At 46.4% G+C, this 26,068-nt stretch overlaps 2 protein-coding genes across 2 annotated transcripts in view; both read right to left on the reverse strand.

The window, feature by feature from the left end:
• LOC131193115 (zinc finger protein OZF-like) overlaps positions 1–9,149 on the reverse strand; it is a 32,405-nt gene extending 23,256 nt beyond the window's left edge. The window contains exon 1 of the mRNA XM_058172970.1: positions 9,007–9,149. The gene's annotated coding sequence lies outside the window, so the exon portion shown is untranslated. The remainder of the gene's footprint in view (positions 1–9,006) is intronic.
• LOC131193136 (zinc finger protein 850-like) overlaps positions 2,569–26,068 on the reverse strand; it is a 32,198-nt gene continuing 8,698 nt past the window's right edge. The window contains exons 2-4 of the mRNA XM_058173027.1: positions 20,168–20,265; positions 18,687–20,041; positions 2,569–4,686 (exon numbers count right to left, since the gene is read on the reverse strand). Coding sequence (XP_058029010.1) covers positions 3,353–4,686; positions 18,687–19,887 — 2,535 coding nt within the window. The 5' untranslated portion in view covers positions 19,888–20,041; positions 20,168–20,265 and the 3' untranslated portion in view covers positions 2,569–3,352. The remainder of the gene's footprint in view (positions 4,687–18,686; positions 20,042–20,167; positions 20,266–26,068) is intronic.

Below are 26,068 nucleotides of genomic sequence, written 5' to 3' on the forward strand. Positions count from 1 at the left end.
TTTAAGCCATTCCGGGCAAGGCAATACGAACTTTCAGTGCAAAAGGGTTGCCTATTGTGGGGGAATCGGGTAGTGATACTCTCAAGGCTAAGGAAATCATTATTAGATACTCTACATCAGTGGTAGTCAACCTGGTCTCTGTCCACTAGTGGGTGTTCCAGCTTTCATAGTGGGCGGTAGAGGTTTTGTCCAATACTTAAGCACTTTCCTTTTTTAAAAATTTAATTGACTTAAAAAAAAAAATTCATAGCCTTATTTAAAAACATTTTCATTAGGTTTTCATAAAATTCCCCTTGACAATTTAAATTTCTGAAAATATACTATTTGTATTGCCTGTGCATAAGTTTAGTTCACATTACGTAAGTGAAACTAAATAGCGCTATAGTGCGACCGCAAACAAAAGAGCCTCGTCCCAGAATAGCTCGCGCATCTCCCCCCACACCACCCAGCTGTAACAGACAAGTAGAACTGGCAGCTGGCGGCCCCCCCAACACAATCCACGATGTGCGAGAGGCATGCGCAAACGACGATACACAGCGCATTACTGTGGAACTGGTAGGAGGTTAGAAAATTTTACTACGGATACACAAAAGTAGGCAGTAGGTATAAAAAGGTTGACTACCCCTGCTCTACATGAAGGCCACCCCGGAATCATAAGGATGAAGGCTTTGGCTTGTAGTTATTTGTGGTGGCCTAATATAAATGGAGATATCGTGGAGTGGGTGGTGTTGTGTCAAACATGCCAGGAATCGAGACCGGCACCTCCTGCAGCTCCACCATGGGACTTGGACACACCGAAAGGCCCCTGGTCTAGAATACACCTCAATTTTGCAGGGCCAATAAAGGGGATGTCCTTCCTAATTGTTGTTGATGCGTATTCCAAATAGCTGGAGGTGGCCATAATGTGGTCAACTATGATGGACGCTGTTGTTAGGGTACTAAACAAACTGTTTGCAATACATGGGTTGCCAGACGTTGATATTGGACAATGGGCCACAATTTACGGCAATGGCATTCAAGGTATTCCTAGTAAATCAAGGAATACATCATGCCCTTGTCACACCATTTCACCCCACAAATAATGGGCAGGCGGAACGAATGGTGTGAACACCAAAGAGGTGTTGATTCCAATGGGTCCCAGGGACCATCAGGAGAAACTTGATAAGTATTTGTTGAACCAACACGTTACCCCCTGTGTAGCCACTGGAAGAAGCCCAGCTAAATTACTTATGGGTCGTCTGAGAACAAATTTAGACAGAATACACCCCGATTATTCGACAGAAACCCTCACAGACTGGGAAAGTATGATCAAAACCTTTGAGCAAGGTGATCGAATATACGCTCGGAATTATACGGATAAACCCTTATGGGTGCTGGCAGATTACAGAAGTTACGGGTCCCCGTTCGTATTGGGTGGAGCTTGAGGATGGGTGACTGTGGCACCGACATATTGACGAGCTTCGGAGCAAAGCCACTGGGACAACTATTAGGGAGCTGGAAGAAGTGAACCAGGGCGGGAATCCAGAAAAGCGAGAGGGACAACAATGCTGTGAAATGGTATCTGAAGGACCAAGACCAGTGCAGAATGAAATACCTGTTATTGAGGGTCCATTGCTGCGGAGTCGGTCTCGCTCTTCTCCGTCTCGTTTTTCTCTGTCTCGCTCTTCTCCATCTCTGACTAAGGGATATGCTCAGGGGGAGGCCTAGAGATTACTTGTAAGCCATCTGATGTAGCTGAAGAATTGTTCAGAATGCGGTCGACGTATGATGGCCCGGCAGAAATACAGGAAAGCCGCCAGTTAATGCGAAGCCGCTGTAGACCAATGTAACTGGATGATTATGTTTGTGGTGTACAAAGTTTCCCCAAGGGAGGGGGAAGGGGTGTTATGTCCATGTAAGTGCGTACCCCTGCACAAGTACGGGATGTATTTTAAAGCTATGGGATAAAGGATGACAGCTTCCTATAAAAAGGGGCTGTCAGCATGGAACTGCATGTTGGTTTATAATGAATCCTTATCTTAAATAAACGTTGCTGCTGGAAATCTGGCTCCTCATCTGTGTTCCCACCCACAACATTCTACCTCATTGGCATTCTTCTTACATTATTTATCATTCATTTTCAACATACAGATCTAGTGAGATCGAAGTTCATGTATTCATTCAATCATGAAATTTACTTGTTGACTTATGTCAATCACAAATTCATAGAAAGGGTTATTATATATAGCTGGATGGGCTGCGGACAGATTATACATACACACATATACTGTATATGGGTCCACTCACACTTTTTGATCTAATTTTAGAGAGACGGACTGGGGGCTGATAGTAATGCAACCATAAATTAAAAGGCACAAGCCTAACCGCAACTCACATCATCAGAGATAGAGTGTGGCTTGACTGATATACAATTCAAATTCAACTTTTGACCACAGAATTTATGGATTGTAATTCTAGTATAGTTAGACCATGTATAATTGACAGACTGGATTTTATCATAGATTTTAGTTATTTATTATTTTATACTAGAATGTTTAATTGTACATTTACTGAGTGTTTTAATTTCTTCTGGTCTGTGCTCTAAGACTGTAATAAACTGATTGATTGATTCAAATTTTAAATTTATAATGTGGAGGGAAAGGAAGCTGAGGAAGACAGATTAGTCATAGAGATGCAGACTGCAGAAGAAACAGATTACAGGTAGCTGAAAAATTGTAGTGGGTTAGAAACTCACTGTATCTGTGGAGATCTCAACACGGAGCAAGAATTGAAAAAGGGCTTTATGTTACAATTTTATTATCAAATTTATTATTAAACATATTCACTGTACATCTTGTACTTTGAGGTAACTCTTCTCTGTTTTGCCTGGCCCTAGCATTTACAGCAATACTGACGCTACCCAATTTTTTCTTTGTCAAAAGCTATTGATAGTTCTAGCACAATGCATTATTAAAAATGAAAGATTTTCCACTGTTCAATTGTGTGAGAGGCCTAGTGCAGTGGGAGTCAGGCCTAAGGACTGCAGGGACCCCGTGGGAGTGAAAAGGCCTGTGGGGGAGGGAAGGGGTTGGGGTAGAGGAGGTCTTTGGAAGGCAAACTTGGGCCTGTGCTATGTCCGCAACCCTGAGGTAACCACTGTTCTTCTTAACTACTCACAAATTTATATAACAGCCACATAAGAGAGAACATAGGATTGAGGGTACTTGCTTAAGGGCCGTTGCAACACTAACATTTTCCATTTCTACTCTATATCTACAGCCTAATCCTGAGACAAGTCTGAGTAAAAACAATCAGGCAGAATTCAAATAGTAAATTTCTAACCTAAACTTTCAATGGGAAATCACAAAATATTTCAGGCTTTCTCTAAACTCCTCAACTTTTGCTTCATGTGGATTTCCTTGTGTGCAGTAAGAGAAGATTGAGACCTGAAGTATCGTCCGCAGACTGGGCATATGAAAGGTTTCTCTCCTGTGTGTAAAACTACATGATTTATAAGGTTAGAACTACTGTTAAAATCTTTCCCACAATCTGGACACTCATACGGTTTCTCTCCTGTGTGAGTCCTCTGGTGTTTCAACAGATCAGAATGGGAACTGAAAGTTTTCTCACACTCTGGACATTCATACAGTTTCTCTCCTGAATGAGTTGCCTGATGTACAACCAGGTCAGAATTCTGACTAAAACTTTTCCCACAATCAGGACATTCAAAGGGTTTCTCTCCTGTGTGAGTTCTCCGGTGTCTCACTAGGCGGGAATTCTGACTGAAACATTTCCCACAATCAGGACATTCAAAGGGTTTCTCTCCTGTGTGAGTTCTCCGGTGTATCACCAGGTGGGAATTCTCACTGAAACTTTTCCCACAATCAGAACATTCAAAGGGTTTCTCTCCTGTATGAGTCCTCTGGTGTCTTACCAGGTGGGAATTCTCACTAAAACTTTTCCCACAATCAGAACATTGAAAGGGTTTCTCTCCTGTGTGAGTCTTCTGGTGTCTTACCAGGTGGGAATTCTGACTAAAACTTTTTCCACAATCAGCACATTCAAAGGGTTTTTCCCCTGTGTGAATCCTCTGGTGTATCACCAGGTCAAAATTCTGACTAAAACATTTCCCACAATTAGCACATTCAAAGGGTTTCTCTCCTGTGTGAGTCCTCTGATGTATCACTAGATTGGAATTGTGACTGAAACGTTTCCCACAATCAGAACATTCAAAGGGTTTCTCTCCTGTATGAGTCCTCAGGTGTCTCACAAGTTGGGAATTTCCAATGAAATGTTTCCCACAGTCAGGACAGTCATACGGCTTCTCTCCCGTGTGAGTCTTCTGATGATTCATCAGGTTGGAATTCTGACTGAAAGTTTTCCCACAGTCAGGACATTCAAAGGGTTTCTCTCCTGTGTGAATTCTCTGATGTCTTATTAGGTTGGAACTGAGACTGAAACTTTTCCCACAATCTGGACATTCAAAGGGTTTCTCTCCTGTGTGAGTCCTCTGGTGTCTCACGAGGTCGGAATTTCCAATGAAACATTTCCCACAATCAGGACAGTCATACGGCTTCTCTCCCGTGTGAGTCCTCTGATGTATCACTAAGTTGCCATTTTTGCTAAAGCATTTACCACATTGGGAGCATATGTAGGGCATCTCTCCTGTGTGGGTCCTTTCATGAACCAAAAAGGAACAGTTCTGACCTAAGCTTTTACCACATTCAGATAATTTGTGTCTGCTTTTCTTCAGCGTGGATTCTCCCCTGCATAATCACAATAGGCACATCTCTGGAGCTTGGCATCATCTTTGTCTGTAAGATTCAAATGAAAATGTAGCTTTTATTGTATGTAAAAGGGTTGTAGAAGGTTTAAAAAAAAGAAGTATACATTACAATGAAAACGCAAACATGCCAAAATGTTAGAATAATCTTTTACATTGTGACTCATTTGACTACCGAAATCCAAGTTCCATTATCCGTTCAGTCATGAACGTCACCTGTTGACTTGTGTCGGTCACAAATTCTTAGCCCTGCAAAGGATTATCATCAAATACAGTTATGAGAAAAACAAAGTACACCCTCTTTCTTCCATAGGTATGACGAGTCTAAGCAGCAGCCCAGTGATCCTAATCAAGTGCTCTTGTTGAATTATCATCAGCAAGCATGACTGCATCTATAAAAGCCAAAGTTCTAGGGCAGTGATGGTTAATCTTTTTGGTGCAGAGTGCCCAAAACGTGTCTTTGTGTGAATGCATGCGTGCTTGCCTAAAACTCCAAAATACAATTCAAGCGCCCCCCCCGTGCATGCGCCCAGACCCCCATGCATATGCACGCGTACTCTGTACATGTCCCCACCCCCGTGCTCTGCCCCCACACACCCCGTTTTGGGCCTGGAAAGCCGCCTGCACCAACCTGTACCCCCCACCCCCGTGCATGTGTTCCTCCATAAACCCTGACCCCCGCGCATGTGTGGCAAAGACCCGACGACCAGCTGGTCGGAAGGAGGCGTGTGCGCATGCACGGTGGAGCTGGGCTCGGGTGATGGTTGCTGTGGCAGCAGAGAGGGCTCTGCATGCCACCTTTGCCATGTGTGCCATAAGTTCGCGGTTCTAGGAGTTTGCTGGTCTCCGGCATTGAGTTGTGTTAAATGCCAAAGAGTAAAGATGTCAGCCGGGACCTTAGAGAAAAAAAAATTGCTTTTCATCTACAATGCATACAGAAAGTATTCAGACCCCCTTCATTTTGTCAATTTTGTTATGCAGCAGCCTTGTTGAAATTCATTTTTTTTCTCATTAAAATACACTCAGTACCCCACATGACAAAATGAAAACAGAAGCCCGAATACTTTCTGAATACACTGTATGTGAATGTTCCAACACTTAGTTTTAAAGAAGAGGTGGGACAACCATTTGTCTGAAATGATATAGGTTTCCTACCTGAGCAGGGGGTTGGATTAGAAGACTTCCAAGCTCCCCTCCAAGTCTGTTATTGTTATCTGGGAAGGGTTATAAGACTATTTCAAAACAATTAAGCTCCATCATTCTACATTTCACGTTCATAAGTGGAAAACTTTCAAGACAATTGCCAATCTTCCCAGGAGTGGAAGTTCCAGCAAATTCACCCCAAATTCAGAACATGCAATGCTCAGAGAAATTACAATAAATCCAAGCATTACATCTCAGGTTCTACAGGCCTCATTTAGCACATTAAATGTTAAAGTTCATGACAGTACAACTAGAAAAAGACTGAACAAGTATGGTTCATTTGGAAAGGTTGCCAGGACAAAGTCTCTTCTTTCTAAAATGACATAGCATCACATCTGAGGTTTGCAAAGTTACAGCTAAACGAATAACAAGACTTCTGGAACACTGTCCTTTGGAGAGACGAAAGCAAAGTGGAGATGTTTGGCTATAATGCACAGTGCCACATTTGATGAAAACCAAACACAGCATTTCAGCACAAACATCTCATACCAACCATCAAGCACAGTGATGGAGGGGTGATGATTTGGGCTTCTTTTGTAGCCACAGGACCTGGACACCTTGCACTATTTGAGTCTCCCTTGAAATCCTGTCTATACTAAAGTATAGTCAAATGTCAGACCATCTGTCCAACATGGATTATGTAAAAGGTCATAAGCGCACCAGCAAATCTACAACAGAATGGCTGAAAAATAAAAGAATCAAAGTGTTGCAATGGCAGTCAAAGTCCAGACCTCAAACTGATTGAAATGCTGTGGTGGGACCTCAAGAGAACTGGGTATAAACAAATGCCTACAAGCCTCAATGAACTGAAGCAATGTTGTAAAGAAGAGTGGGCCAAAATTCCTCCACAGCAATGTTACAGACTGATAAAAGTCATACAGAAAACAATTACTTCCAGTTATTGGTGCTAAAGGTGGCTTTACAAGATGTTAATCATAAGATGTTACTTTTTCCACACAAGGCTTCTCTATTTTGGCTTTCTTTTTGTAGAATAAATGGTGACATTATATGTCAAACATCACTGTTCACCAGACGGTCAACACAAAAATCAGACTGACTATGTGCTCTGCAGCCAAAGATGGAGAAGCTCTATACAGTCAGTAAAAACAAGACCAGGAGCTGACTGTGGCTCAGATCATGAGCTTCTCCTTGCAAAATTTAGGCTTCAATTGAAGAAAGTAGGAGAAAGCACTAGGTCACTCAGGTATGAACTAAATCATATTCCTAATGAATATTGTCAGGTTATGTAGATTTAATAGCTGTAAGATGATGGAAGGTTGTAAGCGGAGGCAACTGTAAACTGATGAAATGGGAATAAGGCAGCAGGGTTACTGCCACTTTAAGAAGCTGGACAAAAGCTGCCTATATAAGGGAAGCCTTTAGAGGGCATCTCCCTTCTTATGTTCTCTCTTGCTGTGTCTCATTGTTCTCCTTGTGTCAGTAATAAGGTATTTAACGTATATGTATGTAAATATTTAGCTGTATATAAACCACTTTATATACAGCTAAATATTTCTCCTTATATTGAAAATATGGAGAATTGGGAGGAATTATGGGAGATGCTTCAGATGGTGTGAGAGTCTATTAATGGGAATAAACAAGCAGAACTGTGGCTTAAAAATAAAAAAAGAAATTATGAGGAAATTATGAGATATAATGCTGAAAAAGAAGAGTGAGGATAATACAGATAATCATATTGGGATTGATAGTGAAAAAATAAAAATGGAGAGGGAAACAAATTTTAAAAAAGAAGGGGAAAATAAAAAAAAGATTGAGGGGGAAAATTAAAAGAGTGAAAAAAGTAGATGATTATACTGGGATTAGCAGTGACAGAATAAAGAGAAGAGGAAGAAATAGAGAAAAATTGAGTGGGAATATTAAAAGAGTAAAAGTCAGAGAAAGATGGAAAAGAGGATGCAAGAAAGGGAGATTATTAAGAGATGAGATCTGGGAGAGACTGAAAGAAAATGGTTAAAAATAGGAGAAAAATGAATAGAAGAAAAGAAACTAAAATAGTGGTAGATATGTTTTCTTTTTCTGTTTGTGTCTGAGAATGCATGGAATGAGAGACAATTAAAGTTGATGGTAAGGAAATAAATTTTAAACATATAAAAGAATGGAAAACCTAGCAGATGAAATATGAAAGACAGCATGGTTTATAAATGAAAATGATTGAAATTAAGATGTAAAAGGGAATAAAATTGAAATGCTAGTAAATTATGTACACTATTGGAAGAAAATAAGTATTGAACTGTGAACAAAAATGTTAAGAAAATAGGTGGAAAGTTGCATTAATTGATTGTATGATATAAATGGAATAAGATGAAGACAATGTTAATGTTTAAAATATAGGAGGGGAGGTTTGAGAAATATGTATAATAAATGAGAAAATCGGGGTTGTCTGGACACTAGAAATATTGAAAATAAATACAGCAATGGAGAGAGATAAGAAGAGGGAGAGAGATGGAAAGGGAGAAGGAGGGAGAGAGAAAGAAGAAAGGGAAGAGGAGAGGAGAGGAGGTAAGATAGGGGAAATAAGAGGAAAGAAGGTTAGATAGGGAGGAAGTAGGGTGGAGGAGGAGAAAGGAAAGGGAAGTAAATAGTAGGAGAGGAGAGAAGAAATTAGGTACGAAGAAAGGAGGGAGGGAAAGGAGTGAAAGAAGGACTGCTGTGAAAAGGAAATGGAAGAACGACAACCCCAAATATATTTGAATATATTAAGATAAAAATTGAAATAGTTAAAAAAAAATGAAAGGGAATGAATATGAATAAAAATGGAGAAATTAGAACTTGAGGGCAAAAGAAGACGTGATTTAATAAAATGAGCAAGGAAATATTAGGAAATGAATAAAAAAAACTATGAAAAAAGAATATTTTGGCAAAAACTGTAACTAAGTAAAATATATTTGAATACATTGAATTGTATAAGATATGATACGGCCAATACTCTGTTCATAAATTGTGTCCGTGTGTAGGGGAGGGAACTAAAAAATCAGTAACAACATGTACTAAAAAAAACAGAAAAAGAAAATTGCCATCACCAATTGAACAGCATGCAGCACCAGTGGACTTGCATTTGGGGAGGGAAGGAACCTGCAGGAGCTGACATGCTTCAGCCTAGTTGTTTCTTTGCTTCCATATCATGGAGTAAACCAAACAGCCCGACTTGCTCCCAGACTCTCCTACAATCTGCCCTCCACTCACCTTCCACACGCGGCTTCGACCCTGGGAAGAGCACAAAAGCGACTCGGCACACCACCTTCCTCCCATGAGTGATCCGGAAGAAGTAGTTACTCTCCTCCCATCCTTTCTAGCAATGCTGTACTCTATGATTTTTAACTCCTTTAAGCTCAACCGCGTATTCCTAGTAAGGGCTTTCCAGTCACTTATGTGACTCTCATCTCCCGATAGGAGGCAAAAGAACACGCTTGCTTTGTCTTTGCTAAGGCGTTTTGCAAGATGTTTTCACTGATTAAATGCTATCAAGTCGTCTTCGACTCCTAGAAACCTACCTTTGCAACTGATCCATGTGAAATGTGACACTAAATAGCTTGTGAAGGTTAGGATTAAGAATAATAATAATAACAGAGTTGGAAGGGACCTTGGAGGTCTTCTAGTCCAACCCCCTGCCCAGGCAGGAAACCCTACACCATTTCAGACAAATGGCTATCCAACATTTTCTTAAAAATGTCCAGTGTTGGAGAAGTTGTAAAACTTCTGCAGGCAAGTCGTTCCACTGATTAATTGTTCTAACTGTTCTAAGTTGCTTTTCTCCTTGATTAGTTTCCACCCATTGCTTCTTGTTCTACCCTCAGGTGCTTTGGAGAACAGCCGATTCCCTCTTCTCTGTGGCAACCCCTGAGATATTGGAACACTGCTATCATGTCTCCCCTAGTCCTTCTTTTCATTAAACTAGGCATACCCAGTTCCTGCAATCGTTCTTCATATGGTTTAGCCTCCAGTCCCCTAATCATCTTTGTTGCTCTTCTTTGCACACTTTCTAGAGTTTGAATGTGCTGAGCCCTAAATGTTTATGAAGTTCTTACAGAATTACATAGAGTTGGAAGAGACCAACTCGCCAAGCAGGAGACCCTGTACCCTTCCAGACAAATGGCTGTCCAATCATCTCTTTAAAAACCCCATTGATGGAGCATCCACAACTTCTGGAGGCAAAGAATTTCCACTGATTGTTCTCATTGAAAGGAAATTTCTCCTTGATTCTAGGTTTGATTTCTTTTTCCTAAGTCTCCCTCTGTTACTCCTTGTCCTGCTCTCAGGCTTATTGGACAATAGGCCCACCCTCTTTTTTGTGTGCCAGCTCCTCAAATATTGAAAAACTGCTATGATGTCATCCCTAGTCCTTCTCTGTGTTAGACGAGACATATCCAGTTCCTGCAATAGTTCATGGTAGAATTGTTTAAGAGTACAAATAAAGAAATTACAAGAAAGAGTGTATGTTCTAAGTTAAAAAAAGAAAACAGAATAATTGTTAAAAATATATGGAAAGTTGTGAAAGTGTGCAAACTCCCATACCAGATTTTCAAACCATCAAAAATAGAACAATTTGTAATCCAGAACTATCAGGCAGTCATAGTAGGTCTGTTTATGCAGTATTTATCACATACTGTGGCCAGATACTACCAATTCAGTCAACATTTTAACCTGGGGACATTAATATAAATAAATCTGTTTTTGTCTTTTTTAACGCACATTTTTTAAAAAAATGTTTTGTCTATTCTTTTTTTTGGGGGGGGGGAGTTTGTACTGTATATTAATTTTCTGAAGAAGATAACCTTTTTTAAAAAAGTCCCTTTACCACAAGCACTTTATAGGGCTACTATGTACCTATTGGCTAAACTGCCTCTAAATTCATAGAATCGTAGCATCATGGGGCTGGTACTGTCGTAGTGACCAGAATTGGATGGACTATTCCAGGTGTGCTGTCACCAGCACAGTGTAAAGCAATTCTATCACTTCTTATCTTGATTCTATGCCTCTATTGATGTAGCCTAGGATTGCATTGGCTTTTTGGCAGTTGCAGCACAAAATTGGCAGAAGTGGTACTTGTCTATTTCTCATGTGGCCCAAGGATACATTCCCTGCCCTTTTGGAGATCTGGAGGCAGCCATCATTTCCAGTGCACCCACAATTCCTTAACACAGTTTACAAAGTGTTAAGGTAGCAAAACAGAATACTTTTTCCTAGTGACAATGACCCAGAAGCAGCCACCATTTTGACACAGAGGCAGACATGGCAAAACGGTGGCTGCTTCCACAACTCCACCGCATGGCTCAGGCATGAATCCCAAGCAGATTCAAAATAACGGCTGCTTTTACGACACAGTCATGCAGCCCACAAATGCTGCTGTCAACCCAGCTGTCAACCCTGCAGCTGATCTGACCGAAGCCGTCTTGATAGCTTCAGTGTTACCACACTGGAGCTGTGGGATAGGGAGGCGGGATTTGAGATAGCTGGGATTTTTTAGCCCAAAATAAATACTTTCTCTTGGGAACCAAGGACATTCTCACACCTGGTCAGAGGAAGGTGGAGTGATGTCACCAGACAGTGTCGTGATTGCAGCACGTGACTGATTGTTTTGAGAACGTGACAAACTTTTAGTTAGGTGAAAACTGTGGGAACCTTCAGAGTCGGTTTTCACCAGATCTGTGCCAATACGATATATCCAAGAAAGTTATTCTTTGAGGATTCTACCTGCCTCGGAGTTTTGTTTTCTGTGGGTCCATTACTTGAAATGCTGACTTTAGTGATCTGAGGAAGACAGATAGTCATAGAGATGCAGACTGCACAAGAGACAGATTACAGGTAGCTGAAAAATTGTAGTGGGTTAGAAACTCACTGTATGTGTGGAGACCTCAATACGGAGCAGGAATTGAAAAAAGGGCTTTACATTACAATTTTTAAATTAACTTTATTATTAAACATATTCACTGTACATCTCGTACTTTGAGGCAACTGTCTGTCTTGCCTGGTCCTAGTTACCCAATTTTTTTCATTGTCAAAAGCTACTGATAATGCATTAGTAAAAATGAAAGATTTTCCACTGTTCAATTTTTTTTTCTCAGTGTCACCACCAAATAGGGTTAACTACAGATATGTCAGCAATGTGGTGCTGCCATCACTCAACAGCCATCAAAGGGTAACAAGCAGGCACTTCCGAGAAAAAGAGATCCCGGCAGGAGCTGCTAATAAACCCGGAGGTCCTGTGATCAAAACCACAATCCCTTTTCTCCTCAGCTTGATATTCCTACAGCTCTTCTTCATCGGGTTCATTTCCAAGGCAGAACAGCTTGTACACGTGAAATTGCTTTTTTCATTGGGCCTTGTGCCTATCCCTACATGCCCCTCATCCATCGCACACTTACTTTTTGGAGACCTCCTGAAGACAGCCATCATTTTCAGTGCACCCACAATCCCTTAATACAGTTTCCACAGTGTTAAGGTAGCGAAACAGAGCAGTTTCTCCCTCTCAGGTGACTCAGAAGCAGCCGCCATTTTGGCCCTGAGGCAGGTGTGACAAAATGGCAGCTGCTTCCACAAGTCCATCACATGGCCCAGGGTTGAATCCTGGGCAGAATGAAAATAACGGCTGCATCCAGGACACAGTCATATATCCAAGGGATGTGAGTCCTGCCCTCTTTCCCTAACATGAGGTTCACAGATCTTCAAAAGATGATGATGAGGAGAGGCTGTGAGGCCTAGTGGAGTGGGAGTCAGGCCTAAGGACTGCAGAGACCCAGGTGGGAGTGAAAAGGCCTGTGGGGGAGGGAAGGGGTTGGGATGGAGGAGGCCGTTGGAAGGCAAACTTGGGCCTGGGCTATGCCCCCAACCTGATCTGCTTAACAACTCACACATTTATTTAATGGCCACATAAGAGAGACTAGAGGGTTGGGGGTTCTTCAGTAAAGCAGTCTTAAGGGCTGTTGCAACATGCAAAACTAACTGGCTATATCTCAAGGACTACTTGTATGCTGGCTGGGGTAATTCTGCCACTCAAAATATGGAGGACACGAAGGTAGAAGGCTGAAACTCCACCTGTGGGAATTCCGTTATTGTTAAGTTCTGGAAGTAACGAGGCTGGAGACCAGGGTAGTGACAACAGCTCTTTAATATAGGGTGAACCCAGCAACGGGCTGGGGGAAAAACCTCTCCTTTTATACAGTTCTACTGGTGGCTTCGTCCAATCAGCAACGTGCTGATTTCCCGCCCAAATATTTAAAGGTACATACAAGAATACATAACACTCCTCCCCTCCCAGAAAACACTTTGCCTCTATTTACATCTTATTTACATGTTATTTTTCGACGTAGTCACGCAAATAACCTGGGCGTCTCCTAGTTCTTTCAGACCTGAGCGGTTCAGTTCTGGGTGGTGTTTTGAGCTGTTCAGAGGGTCTGTTTTCTCCTCCCAGCTCTTTCTCTAGGCCATCGGGCCCTGGATTATTGGCAGATTCTTTTTCTTGGCCATCCGGCCCTGGATTACTTTTGTAATTTTGCCAGTCGTTTCCCTCGGGAACCTGATGGCGTCGCTGGACCTCCGGGATCTCAGCTAAGTCTTGCGCCTCCCCCGGGTCATGGTCAGCTGTGGGGTTAAATAAGGAGGGGTCATAATTCATTTCCTGTGGTTTGGGTTGTTCGGTTATTCGCCTCCTTATTTGATCTATGTGGCGCCTCCATACTCGGTTGTCTTGTAATTCGACCAAGTATGACTTTGGGCCGGTTGCTTTTATTATTTGCCCTGCGAGCCAACTTTGGCGGTCCCGTAATTGCGGGCCCACACTCGATCGCCTATGCCCAATTCCTTGTTTTGTCTATTTCCTTGTAACCCTCTGGTGTGTAATGGGGACTCAAGCGTCAAGTGGGCACCGGAGTTTCCGTCCCATCAATAGTTCGGCTGGGCTTCTGCCTGTGGCAGTGCTTGGGGTTCTGTGCTGAACGGCCAGAAAGAAGTCTATCTTTGTTTGCCAGTCACCTGGCTTGAGCCTGGACAATGCCTCCTTAGCGCTCCGGACGGAATGCTCTGCAAGGCCATTCGACGCAGGGTGGAAAGGCGCAGAGAGGGCATGTCGGATGCCCTCCTCTGCCAAGTATTCTTCGAACTGGGCTGCCGTGAATTGCGGCCCGTTGTCGGACACCAGAGTGTCAGGCAACCCGTGGGTTGCGAACAAGTGGCGCAGGGCTGCGATTACTGCCTCGGCCGTAGTGGATTTCATGAGTATGATCTCCAACCATTTAGAGAATGCGTCGACAACCACTAGAAAAGTTTGGCCATGGAAAGGGCCAGCAAAATCAATGTGGATTCTTGACCAGGGCCCTTGGGGTTTTTCCCATTCCTGACTGGGGCCGTTGGAGGTAGGGGTCTGGACTCTTGGCAAGCCTGGCATTTCCTACCCTCTCAGCAATCTCTGAGTCCATGAGTGGCCACCACACATAGCTTCTTGCTAGCCCCTTCATCCTGGACGATCCTGGGTGGCCCTCGTGGAGGAGGTCCAATACCTTTCCCTTAATTTATCGGGATTACCACGATCACCCCATAACAGGCACCCCTTGAGCCGAGAGCTCATCCCTTTTTAACAAATTCCTAACGTTCGCCCGGCGCAGCCACCCTCTTGTACCCAACCGAGTACAGTCCTTAACATAATGTCCCGGTATGATGCCCGAGCCACTTCCTTAGATGTGACTGGGCCAGAGTCCAAAGAGTCAATAAGCAGGATGGGCGTCCCCGGCGTAGGGTCTTCGATGGCCCCTGGTAGTGGGCATCTGCTTAACGCGTCTGCATGCCCCACTTCTTTTCCTGGTCGATGCTGCAGCTTGTACGAGTAAGCAGCTAAGAAAATAGTCCATCGGGTCAAGCGTGGCGAAAGTGCCACAGGCGTTGGGCGGTCGCCAGCCAGTATCCCTAGCAGCGGTCTGTGGTCAGTCACGATTTCAAAATCCCGCCCAAAGACATATTCGTGGAATTTTTTAACCCCTGACACGATGGCTAGTGCTTCTTTATCTAATTGGCTGTAATTCCTCTCTGGGGAGGACATCGTTCTAGAGTAAAAAGCTATAGGGGCTTCTGTGCCGTTTGGAAGTCTATGGCTGAGTACAGCCCCCACCCCATAAGGGGAGGCATCGCAAACCAGCACTAGGGGCAATGAGTTGTGATATTGGATGAGCAGGCTATTACTTGAGAGCAGGTTCTTTACTGCTTCAAAAGCCCTATTTTCCGACTTTCCCCAAGACCAAACAGTATTTTTTCCTAAAAGTCTATGCAGCGGTTCGGCAACGGTCGCTTTATTCTTTAAAAAGACCGCGTAAAAATTCACTAACCCCAGGAATGCCTGCAGCTCTGCTTTGTTTTTGGGCGCTGGAGCCTCTCTAATTGCCTTGACTTTGCTTTCAGTAGGGTGAATTCCTTTCTTGTCTATCCGGTAGCCCAAGAAATCGGGATTCGACCCCTATCTGGCATTTGTTTACCTTGACTTTTAATCCGGCTGTCCGAAAATGCCCAAAACCTTTCTTAAACGCTCCCCAATTCCTCTATGTTTTCCCTGAAATTAGGACATCATCAGTAGGAACTACCCTGGGAGCCCCTGCAGAAGACGTTCCATTAGGTTTTGGAACAGCCCTGGTGCCACACTCACCCCAAATTGCAATCGAGTGCACTTGAAGGCCCCCCTGTGCGTTACAATTGTTTGGGCTTCGGCTGTGCGGGCGTCACGGCAGTTGTTGGTAGGCTTGGGCCAAGTCTAACTTTGCAAAGACTTGCCCTTGCCCCAAAGAGTGCAATAAGTGTTGCACCACGGAACCGGTAAGCGCTTTTCTGTAAGGCTTTGTTAAGCGTCGCCTTGTAGTCAGCGCAAATTCTAATTGACCCGTCTGGTTTTATTGGGGTGACGATTGGCGTCTCCCACTTTGCGTGATCGACTGGCACCAAAATCCCCTGATTTATGGGCTTATCTAGCTCCTTATCGATTTTGGTTTTAGGGCAAAGGACTCTCCTGCCTTAAGCCTAATGGGAGCTACCTGGGGGTCTAAGTTGAAGGAAATAGGGGTCCCCTTGTACTTGCCCAGGCAGTCCTTGAAGACATCTTCGAACTCGTTAAAGAGAATGTCTTTCAGGTTACAGTCACTTCTGTAGATGCCAGTCACTCCCATGCCCAGGGCACGAAACCAGTCTAGTCCCAACAGACTGGGCAGGGTCCCTTCAATGATCGTGATGGGCAGGGTCTTCTTATGTGGTCCGTACTCGACTCGGACGGAGGTGGTCCCTCGAACAGGGATGCGATTCCCCTGGTAGTCATGGATTCGCAGCCGTTGTGCTTGCAGGTGGCGCTTCGCGACGGACGGCAGTGACTTCGCCAAAGTGTCCCAGGACATGATGGTGATCGCTGATCCCGTGTCTACTTCGAGCCGGCACCGTACTCCCTCTATTTTTGGTCTGGTGAAGATCTTCTTCTCCACTCGGGTCGAGGCGCGGCCTATGACCACAGTCGTTTGGTTTGAATCCGCGCCTTTTTTGTTTGAGCCAATCGCGGGTCGCCTTGCCGATTCCGCGCTCTGATTGGCCGATTTGAATTTTCGGCGGGACGGTTGGGCCGCTCGACAAACTTGAGCTAGGTGCCCCTTCTTTCCGCACCGCCGACATGTCGCATCCTTAAATTTGCAGCGTTGGCGCTGGTGTTGACCACCGCAGCTTCCGCACTCGTCTCGGTCCCCTTTGTCGCGTTTCTCGGTTCTGCAGACCCCTTCCTCATCTTCACCGTCGGATTCGGTCTGAACCTCCTCCTGGTGCACTGGGGTTGTCCTCGCGCTTGCCTTAAGTGGGACCGGCTTTTGCAGCGTCTCCGCCGCTTGGGTGGACATTTCATGTGCTCTGGCTTCGTCCAGAGCGTTGGCCAGCGTCAGGTTGCTCTTTGCTAGCAGCCGTCGCCGCAAACGGATGTCTCGGACCCCTCGGATGAGTTGTTCGAGGAGCACCTCGTCTAGGTCGCGGTATCCGCAGTCCTTGGACGCTTTTCTTAGGGCGGCCATGTAGTCACCGATGGATTCGCCCTCCATCTGCCTTCGCTCTCCGAATTCAAACCGCCTCACGTATTTGGATAGCGTTGGCGCGAAGTGGTTCCTTAGTAAAGTCTGTAGAGTTGGCCATGACACCGATTGTAGCGGCGTTGGCTCTGCCAGGGCTTCCGCGATATCAATGACCTCCGGACCGCAGTGACTTAAGAAATAAGCCCTTTTCCGGTTATCTGGAACTCCTTGCAGTTCGTTGGCTTCTAGAAAGCTTTCGAAACGGGTCATATACGTTCCCCATTTCTCTTTAGCCGGGTCAAACGGTGCGGGCGGAGTGTAACTGGCCATCTCCGTTTTTCTGCCCTGGGTTTGCTGGGTTCGGGTCTATCGTGCTTCAGCTCGGTTCTGGTTCTCCTTAGCCTCGAAATCCCACCTTCGTCGCCAGTGTTAAGTTCTGGAAGTAACGAGGCTGGAGACCAGGGTAGTGACAACAGCTCTTTAATATAGGGTGAACCCAGCAACGGGCTGGGGGAAAAACCTCTCCTTTTATACAGTTCTACTGGTGGGTCAATCAGCAACGTGCTGATTTCCCGCCCAAATATTTAAAGGTACATACAAGAATACATAACAGTTATCAATATACAAAAAACACAACCTAAAAGCCTTTTTGAGGAATTCCACAACTTCTGCTGATAATCAGAAACAATTATTTATCTTTTATCAAACTAATGCTCTCCATTTTCTTCTCCCCATCTACAGATCTAATCCTGAGACACATTTGAGTAAAAAGATTCAGGCAGAATTCAAATAGTAAATTTTTAACCTACACTTTCTTTTCTTTTCTTTTTTAGTAAATTTTTATTCATAAACATTTTTGAAAAACAGTGCATTATCAAGGGTATCATTTACAAATAAAACCAAAACCAAAGAAAGTTGGTAGTAAATATTAGCACACAAACTAATAGCGATAGTAATAATATAATAGTAGTAATAATAATATAACCAAAAAGTTTAAACTGAGTTTCTTCTTACATTAGCTTATTTAAATTTTTATCCATTACTATGTTTATAGTTGGGGACGTGGTGGCTCAGTAGCTAAGACGCTGAGCTTGTTGACGGAAAGGTCAGCAGTTCAGCTGAATCCCTAGTGCAGAAGGATGAGCTCCTGTTACTTGTCCCAGCTTCTGCCAACCTAGCAGTTCGAAAACATGTAAAAAATGCAAATAGAAAAATAGGGACCTTCTTGGGTGGGAAGGTAACAGTGTTCCGTGCGCCTTTGGCATTGAGTCATGCTGGCCACATGAATATAGAGATATCTTCGGACAGTGCTGGCTCTTTGGCTTTGAAACAGAGATGAGCACCGTCCCCTAGAGTCAGGAATGCCTAGCACATCTGTGTGGGGGGAACCTTTACCTTCATGTTTATAGTTATATACCTCTTTATTTTCAATATTAACAATATTGACATTCATAATCTTACTTTCTCTAATTTCTACCTCTTTTCTATCCATTCATAACCTACACTTCAATGCGAGATCACCAACTAATTTCAGGTCTTCTCTAAATTCATCAACTTTTGCCTCGTGTGGATTTCCTTGTGTGCAATAAGAGATGATTTACGCTTGAAGTATCATCCACAGACTGAACATATGAAAGGTTTCTCCCCTGTGTGTAAAACTACATGATTTATAAGGTTAGAACTAGTACTAAAATCTTTCCCACAATCCGGACATTCATACGGCTTCTCTCCTGTGTGAGTCCTCTGGTGTTTCACCAGGTCAGAATGGTAACTGAAACTTTTACCACAGTCCGGACACTCATACGGCTTCTCTCCTGTGTGGGTCCTCTGGTGTATCAGCAAGTTGCCATTTTCACTAAAGCATTTATTACATTGGGAGCACTTGTAGGGCTTCTCCCCTGTGTGGGTCCTCTGGTGTTTCACAAGCACAGAAGGGTAACTGAAACTTTTCTCACACTCTGGACACACATATGGTTTCTCTCCTGTGTGAGTCCTCCGGTGTTTTCCCAGATTAGAATGGGAACTGAACGTTTTCTCACACTCTAGACACTCATACGGTTTCTCTCCTGTGTGAGTCCTCAGGTGTTTCATCAGGTTAGAACGGTAACTGAAACTTTTCCCACACTCTGGACATTCATACAGTTTCTCTCCTGTATGTGTTGCCTGGTGTATCACCAGGTTGGAATTCTGACTGAATTTTTTCCCACAATCAGGACACTCAAAGGGTTTCTCTCCTGTGTGAGTCCTCTGGTGTATCACCAGGTGGGAGTTCTGACTGAAACTTTTCCCACAATCAGGACATTCAAATGGTTTCTCTCCTGTGTGAGTCCTCTGATGGCTCACCAGATCAGAATTCTGACTAAAACATTTCCCACAATCAGTACATTCAAAAGGTTTCTCTCCTGTGTGAGTTCGCTGATGTCTTACCAGGTTGGAATTGTGACTGAAACTTTTCCCACAATCAGAACATTGAAAGGGTTTCTCTCCTGTGTGAGTTCTCTGATGTCTTATCAGATTGGAATTGTGACTGAAACTTTTCTCACAATTAGGACATTCAAAGGGTTTCTCTCCTGTGTGGGTCCTTTGATGTATCACCAAGTGAGCATTTGTAATGAACCGTTTCCCACAAACAGGACATTCAAAGGGTTTATTTTCTGTGTGAGTTCTCTGATGTATCAGCAGGCTGCAGTACTGACTCAGACTTTTCCCACAATTAGGACATTCAAAGGGTTTCTCTCCTGTGTGACTCCTCAGGTGTGAATTTCCAATGAAATGTTTCCCACAATCAGGACAGTCATAAGGCTTCTCCCTGGTGTGAGTCCTCTGATGCATCACTAAGTTGCCATTTTTGCTAAAGCATTTACCACATTGGGAACACTTGTAGGGCATCTCTCTTGTGTGGGTCCTTTCATGAACCAAAAAGGAGCAGTTCTGACCTAAGCTTTTACCACATTCAGATAATTTGTGTCTGCTTTTCTTCAGCGTGGATTCTCCCCTGCATAATCACAATAGGCACATCTATGGAGCTTGGCATCATCTTTGTCTGTAAGATTCAAATGAAAATGTAGCTTTTATTGTTTGTAAAAGGTTTGTAGAAGGTGTTAAAAAAACAGAGGTATACATTATAATGAAAAAGCAAACATGCCACAATGTTAGAATAATGTCTTACATTAATTGTGACTCATTTGACTACAAGGATCCAAGTTCCATTATCCGTTCAGTCATGAAAGTCACCTGTTGACTTGTGTCGGTCACAAATTCTTAGCCCTGCAAATGATTATCATCAAATACAATTATGAGAAAAACAAACTCCATCATTCTACCTACCATGTTCATAAGTGGAAAACATTCAAGACAATTGCCAATGTTCCCAGGAGTGGAAGTTCCAGCAAATTCATCCCAAGTTCAGAACGTGCAACGCTCAGAGAAATTACAATAAATCCAAGCATTACAACTCAGGTTCTACAGACCTCATTTAGCACATTAAATATTAAATATTAAAATTCATGACAGTACAACTAGAAAAAGACTGAATAAGTATGGTTCATTTGGAAAGGTTGCTGTTGTGACCCAGGTTCCTGGACCCAGACTCCTGGACTCGGATGATTCAGAAAATGAGGGAGAAGACCTGGCAAGCCCTGCTTCTCTTGAGCCCTCTCCCTCCCTGGCACCCACTCAAAGGGAGGGGCCGGCAAGGCCTGATTCTCCCGGGCCTTCTTCTGATTTGGCAACGCCCCAAGAACAGTTTTGGAGGGACGCAAGATTACGAAGACTTGATCGGCGTGCGCAGCAGCGGAAGAGTTGGGACAAAGCCAAGTCATAATTGTCATGCAGTGACATCTGCAGAGACTATAAATAGGAGGCGGGACTTCCTGGTTTTTTGTCTTGGACAAAGCAATGAATTTGGCGCGAGCTAACTGTTTCATGGAGGGAAGAATATATTCGTGAGTAATTCTGGCCTTATCTATAATTTCCTCGTTATCTCCAGAAACTTGGCAGGCCCGTGGGTAGACGTGGCCAGGACATGTATCTATGTAAATAAAAGGAAAAAAAAGGAAGGCCTCTGACGGACTCTTTGCTGGGAGTATTGGGGGAAGGGAAACAGAACATTTTGTCCAAGACCTGACTAAAACATCTTCCACCAAAGATGGACCAGCAGCAGGTACAGCAGCAGTTAGAGCAGCTACAAGCGGCTAATCAACAGCTCCAGCAGCAAGTGGCTCACTTGGCAGGCCAACTTGCTGCCAGGAATGTGCCTGCAGCCCCCATCCTCCCACCTCCTCCTCGCCGCAGTGCCCGATAACCGTGCGGATAAGTTTTCTGGGCAGCCTGAGATGTTCCCGACCTTCTTGGGACAGTGCCAGCTCTACATGGCTATGAGGCCAGAGGATTTCCCAGACGACCGGGCTAAGGTGGCCTTCGTGATTAACCTTCTTTCCGGCTCGGCTGCTCGATGGGCCACGCCCTCTTGCTCCAGGACAGCCCCTGCTGGCGGACCAACAGCGTTTTGGCAGCACCTCGCACCATGTATGAGGACCCCGTTCAATGCTGACGGCCACCAGGCGCCTTAAGGAACTCCGTCAAGGGAAACGCCTGCAGGAGTACATCGCAATTTCGTCTTTTGTGCCAGGACTCTGACTGGAATGATGCAGCGCTGGTGGGCCAGCGTTCCAGGAGGGACTCTCAGAGGAATTGCAAGACGAGCTGGCCCGCGTGGAGGCGCCCGCGGACCCTCGACAACTTGGTGCCCTTTGTCTCCGCCTCGATGCCCGTCTGCAACGGCGACCGTCCCGTCGCACCCCGGGACCCTCCGTCGACATCTGCACCCCACTTCCTGCACCACCAGCACCCAGGGTCGCCCCACGTTTTGTAACCGCTGCGGAAGAGCCCATGGAGTTGGGAGCGGCCAGACCTCGCCTAACAGCCCAGGAGCGGAACCGAGGCGCCAAGGGGATTGTGCCTGTACTGTGGGAGCCCGGCCACTTCGCCGCTTCTTGCCCCAGAAAGCGGCGGCACGCACGCCGGTCCCGAATCACAGCGTGACCAATCGAAGCGGAGCAGGCCCGACCTCGGGAAACCCTAGGTCGGGCACGTACTAAGCCCCACTGGACGTTGCGGAAGTAGACTCTGGGCCCCTCGGCATCTGATTCTGGACACACGGATATGGTTGGGGAACCAGTCGGACGGGCTCCAGGCGCATGCGCTGGTGGACTCAGGGCCACAACAAACTTTATGGACCAGGCCTTTGTGACCCAGTTTGCGGTCCCGTGGTTCCGTGGACCCTCCGATGCGGTAGAGACAATTGATGGGCGAGAACTGGTGTCCGGCCCCATTAAATTCGCCACCCAGCCTTTGCGCCTGGCTATTGGGGACCATGAGGAGGCGATCCAGTTTTATGTCACGGCGGACCTTCATTTTCCCTTGGTCCTTGGGTTGGCCTGGCGGACCCACGATCCTCAGGTGGCCTGGTCGCGAACGCCATCTCTTTCCCGAGTCTGCAGTGCGTCGATCACATCCGCCACACCTGTGCCGCCAGAACGTCCCCACCGCTGCCATCACCTTGCCTCCTGAGCTGACGGACTTCGCCGGCGTGTTCAGCGAGAAGGAGGCGGACCGACTACCCCGCATCGGCCCTACGATTGCCCGTGGACCTTCTGCCCAATGCACCACTGCCTGTGGGACGCCTGTATTCCATGTCGGAGCCCGAGTTGGCCGCCTTCAGGGACTTCCTGGACAAAACCTGGCCCGAGGGTTCATCCGCCTTCAAAGTCCCTCTCTCGGCCCCGGTCCTCTTTGTGAAGAAGAAGACAGGGACTTGCGCCTATGCTGTGATTACCGCCGCTAAACGCCATTACGGTGCGGAATCGCTACCCCTGCCGCTCATCCCGGAGCTACTGGAAAGGTTGCGGAGGCCACGATCTTCACCAAGCTCGATCTCCGGGGCCTACAACCTGGTGCGGATACGAGAAGGAGACGAATGGAAGACGGCATTCGCACCCGATACGGACACTACGAACACACTGTCATGCCATTTGGGTTGACCAATGCTCCCGCCGTTTTCAGCACTTCATGAACGACGTGTTCCGAGACATGTTGGATCGGTTCGTGGTTATCTACCTCGACGACATCCTGATTTACTCCCGGTCCAGGAAAGCCACCTTCGACACGCCAGTCTGGTTCTGCAACGCTATGGAGCAACAACTCAATGCGAAGCTGGAGAAATGCGTCTTCTTCCGGACTTCCATAGAATTCCTCGGGCATATCATCTCGCCCGAGGGCATACCCATGGACCCATGTAAAGTAGAAGCTTTGTGTAGCTGGGAAGCCCCTCGTCGGGTGAAGGATGTTCAGCGCCTACTGGGCTTCGCCAACTACTACCGGACCTTCATCCCGGCTTCGCCACACTGACAGCTCCACTTACCCAGCTCCTCAGGAAGAAGGTTGCATTCGGTGGGGTCCCCGCAGCAAGAAGCATTCACAGCCCTCAAGAAAGCCTTCGTCACGGAACCCGTCCTGAGGCATCCCGACCCGCTCCGGCCTTTTGTGGTGGAAGCGGACGCGTCAATGTGGCTCTGGGAGCGGTGCTGCTACAGGCTCCGGCGAATGGCGGCACACTTTTCCTGCGCTTACTACTCCCGGAAACTCAACCTTCCGAGCGCAACTACACTATCTGGGGAAAAGAGTTGCTGGCTATCAAGGCTGCATTCGAGGCTTGGCGACACCATCTGGAGGGGGCCCGACATCAGGTGGAGGTCCGAACGGACCATCGGAATCTCGAGCACCTCACCACAGCTCGGAAGTTAAACCAGCGGCAGATCCGGTGGTCGTTGTTTTTTGCCCGGTTCAACTTCCGCGTGACCTACATTCCCAGCGGTCACAACCGGAGGGCGGATGCCCTGTCCCGCAAGCCAGAGTACCTCTGCGCCAAGGACCCCCTTCCTCCACGGACAGTGCTGCCGGCAGAAGCCTTGGCCGCAGCACGGGAGCCAGTGGACTTGCGGGCCCAGGTGCGAGAGGCGCAGCGCCAGGACGCCTGGTCGCAGCAAAGGAGAGCGGAGGTGGGCCCCGCGTCTCCTTGGACCTTGGAGGAGGACTTACTCAAGTTTCGGGGGCGATTATATGTGCCCACAGGACCACTCCGAGCCCTCGTCATGACCCAGTGCCACGACAACCCTGCAGCAGGACATTTTGGGTTCTTCAAGACCCTCCACCTGGTGACACGGACCTTTTGGTGGCCCCGAGTGCGGCATGATATACATGCCTACGTGACATCCTGCGTACCGTGCCGGCAAGCCAAGACCGCCACGGGGGCCCCTCCGGCTCCTCCAACCCTTGCCGACACCCGACAGACCCTGGGGGGCGATCTCTATGGATTTCCTGACAGACCTGCCGCCGTCCTCTGGGTTCACCACGGTGCTGGTGGTGGTGGACATGCTCACCAAGATGGCACACTTCATCCCATGCCGCGGACTGCCCACAGCCGCAAAACGCCCGTCTCTTTCTGCAGCACATCTTCCGCCTCCATGGTCTACCGGACAGGGTGGTTTCGGACCGCTGGAGTTCAGTTCACAGCCCGCTTCTGGAAGAGCCTGATGGCGCGTTGGAGGTGCAGGTATGTCTGTCGTCATCGCACCATCCGGAGACCGACGGGGGTACAGAGAAGGTCATCGGTATACTGGAACAGTATCTCCGTTGCTTCATCAACCAGCAACAGGACAACTGGGCCGACTACCTGTCTCTGGCGGAGTTTGCTTTAACAACTCTCAGCACACCTCTACTCAGATGACCCCGTTCTTTGCCAATGTGGGGTACCATCCGCGGCTCTTCCCTCTGGCACCACCGGACTCTCCTGTTCCCGAAACGCAGACCTTCCTGACGGAATTGCATGCGGTCCAACAGTTGGTACGTCAGCAGCTGAATCGGGCAAAGGAGGACTACAAACGGTCCGCTGACCGCTCCCGACGGGCAACGCCCCCGCTGGCAGTTGGAGACCGGGTGTGGCTCTCCACCAAACACCTCCCGTCCGACCGGCCGGTAAAGAAGTTGGACCACCGATTCATCGGCCCGTTCCCTGTCGAGGCAGTCATCAACCCGGTAGCCTACCGACTGACCCTGCCACGATCCATGCGGATCCACCCCGTTTTTCACCGGTCCCTTCTGGTTCCTGAGGCCACACCGAGTCCCCTTCGGTGCCCAACAGCACCCGTCACTGTCGCCGAGGACGGGTCGGAGGAATACGAAGTCCACAGCGTACGAGACTCTCGCTGGCTAAAGGGTCGTTTCCAATATTTGATCGCGTGGAAGGGATACGGGACTGATTTCTCCTGGGTAGATGCCTCCGACGTTCATGCCCTGACCTGGTGCAGGCCTTCCATGAGCAGAACCCAGCCCGACCGCATCCCGATCGTCAGCCCGGGGAAGGGCCCTGCGGTGAGGATAGTGTTGTGACCCAGGTTCCTGGACCCAGACTCCTGGACTCGGATGATTCAGAAAATGAGGAGAAGACCTGGCAAGCCCTGCTTCTCTTGAGCCCTCTCCTCCTGGCACCCACTCAAAGGGAGGGCCGGCAAGGCCTGATTCTCCCGGCCTTCTTCTGATTTGGCAACGCCCCAAGAACAGTTTTGGAGGGACGCAAGATTACGAAGACTTGATCGGCGTGCGCAGCAGCGGAAGAGTTGGGACAAAGCCAAGTCATAATTGTCATGCAGTGACATCTGCAGAGACTATAAATAGGAGGCGGGACTTCCTGGTTTTTTGTCTTGGACAAAGCAATGAATTTGGCGCGAGCTAACTGTTTCATGGAGGGAAGAATATATTCGTGAGTAATTCTGGCCTTATCTATAATTTCCTCGTTATCTCCAGAAACTTGGCAGGCCCGTGGGTAGACGTGGCCAGGACATGTATCTATGTAAATAAAAGGAAAAAAAAAGGAAGGCCTCTGACGGACTCTTTGCTGGGAGTATTGGGGGAAGGGAAACAGAACAGTTGCCAGGACAAAGTCTCTTTTTTCTAAAATGACATAGCACCACATCTGAGGTTTGCAAAGTTACAGCTAAACGAATAACAAGAC

The sequence above is a fragment of the Ahaetulla prasina genome, chromosome 2 (assembly GCF_028640845.1).
Source record: "Ahaetulla prasina isolate Xishuangbanna chromosome 2, ASM2864084v1, whole genome shotgun sequence".
NCBI classification, from domain to species: domain Eukaryota; kingdom Metazoa; phylum Chordata; class Lepidosauria; order Squamata; family Colubridae; genus Ahaetulla; species Ahaetulla prasina.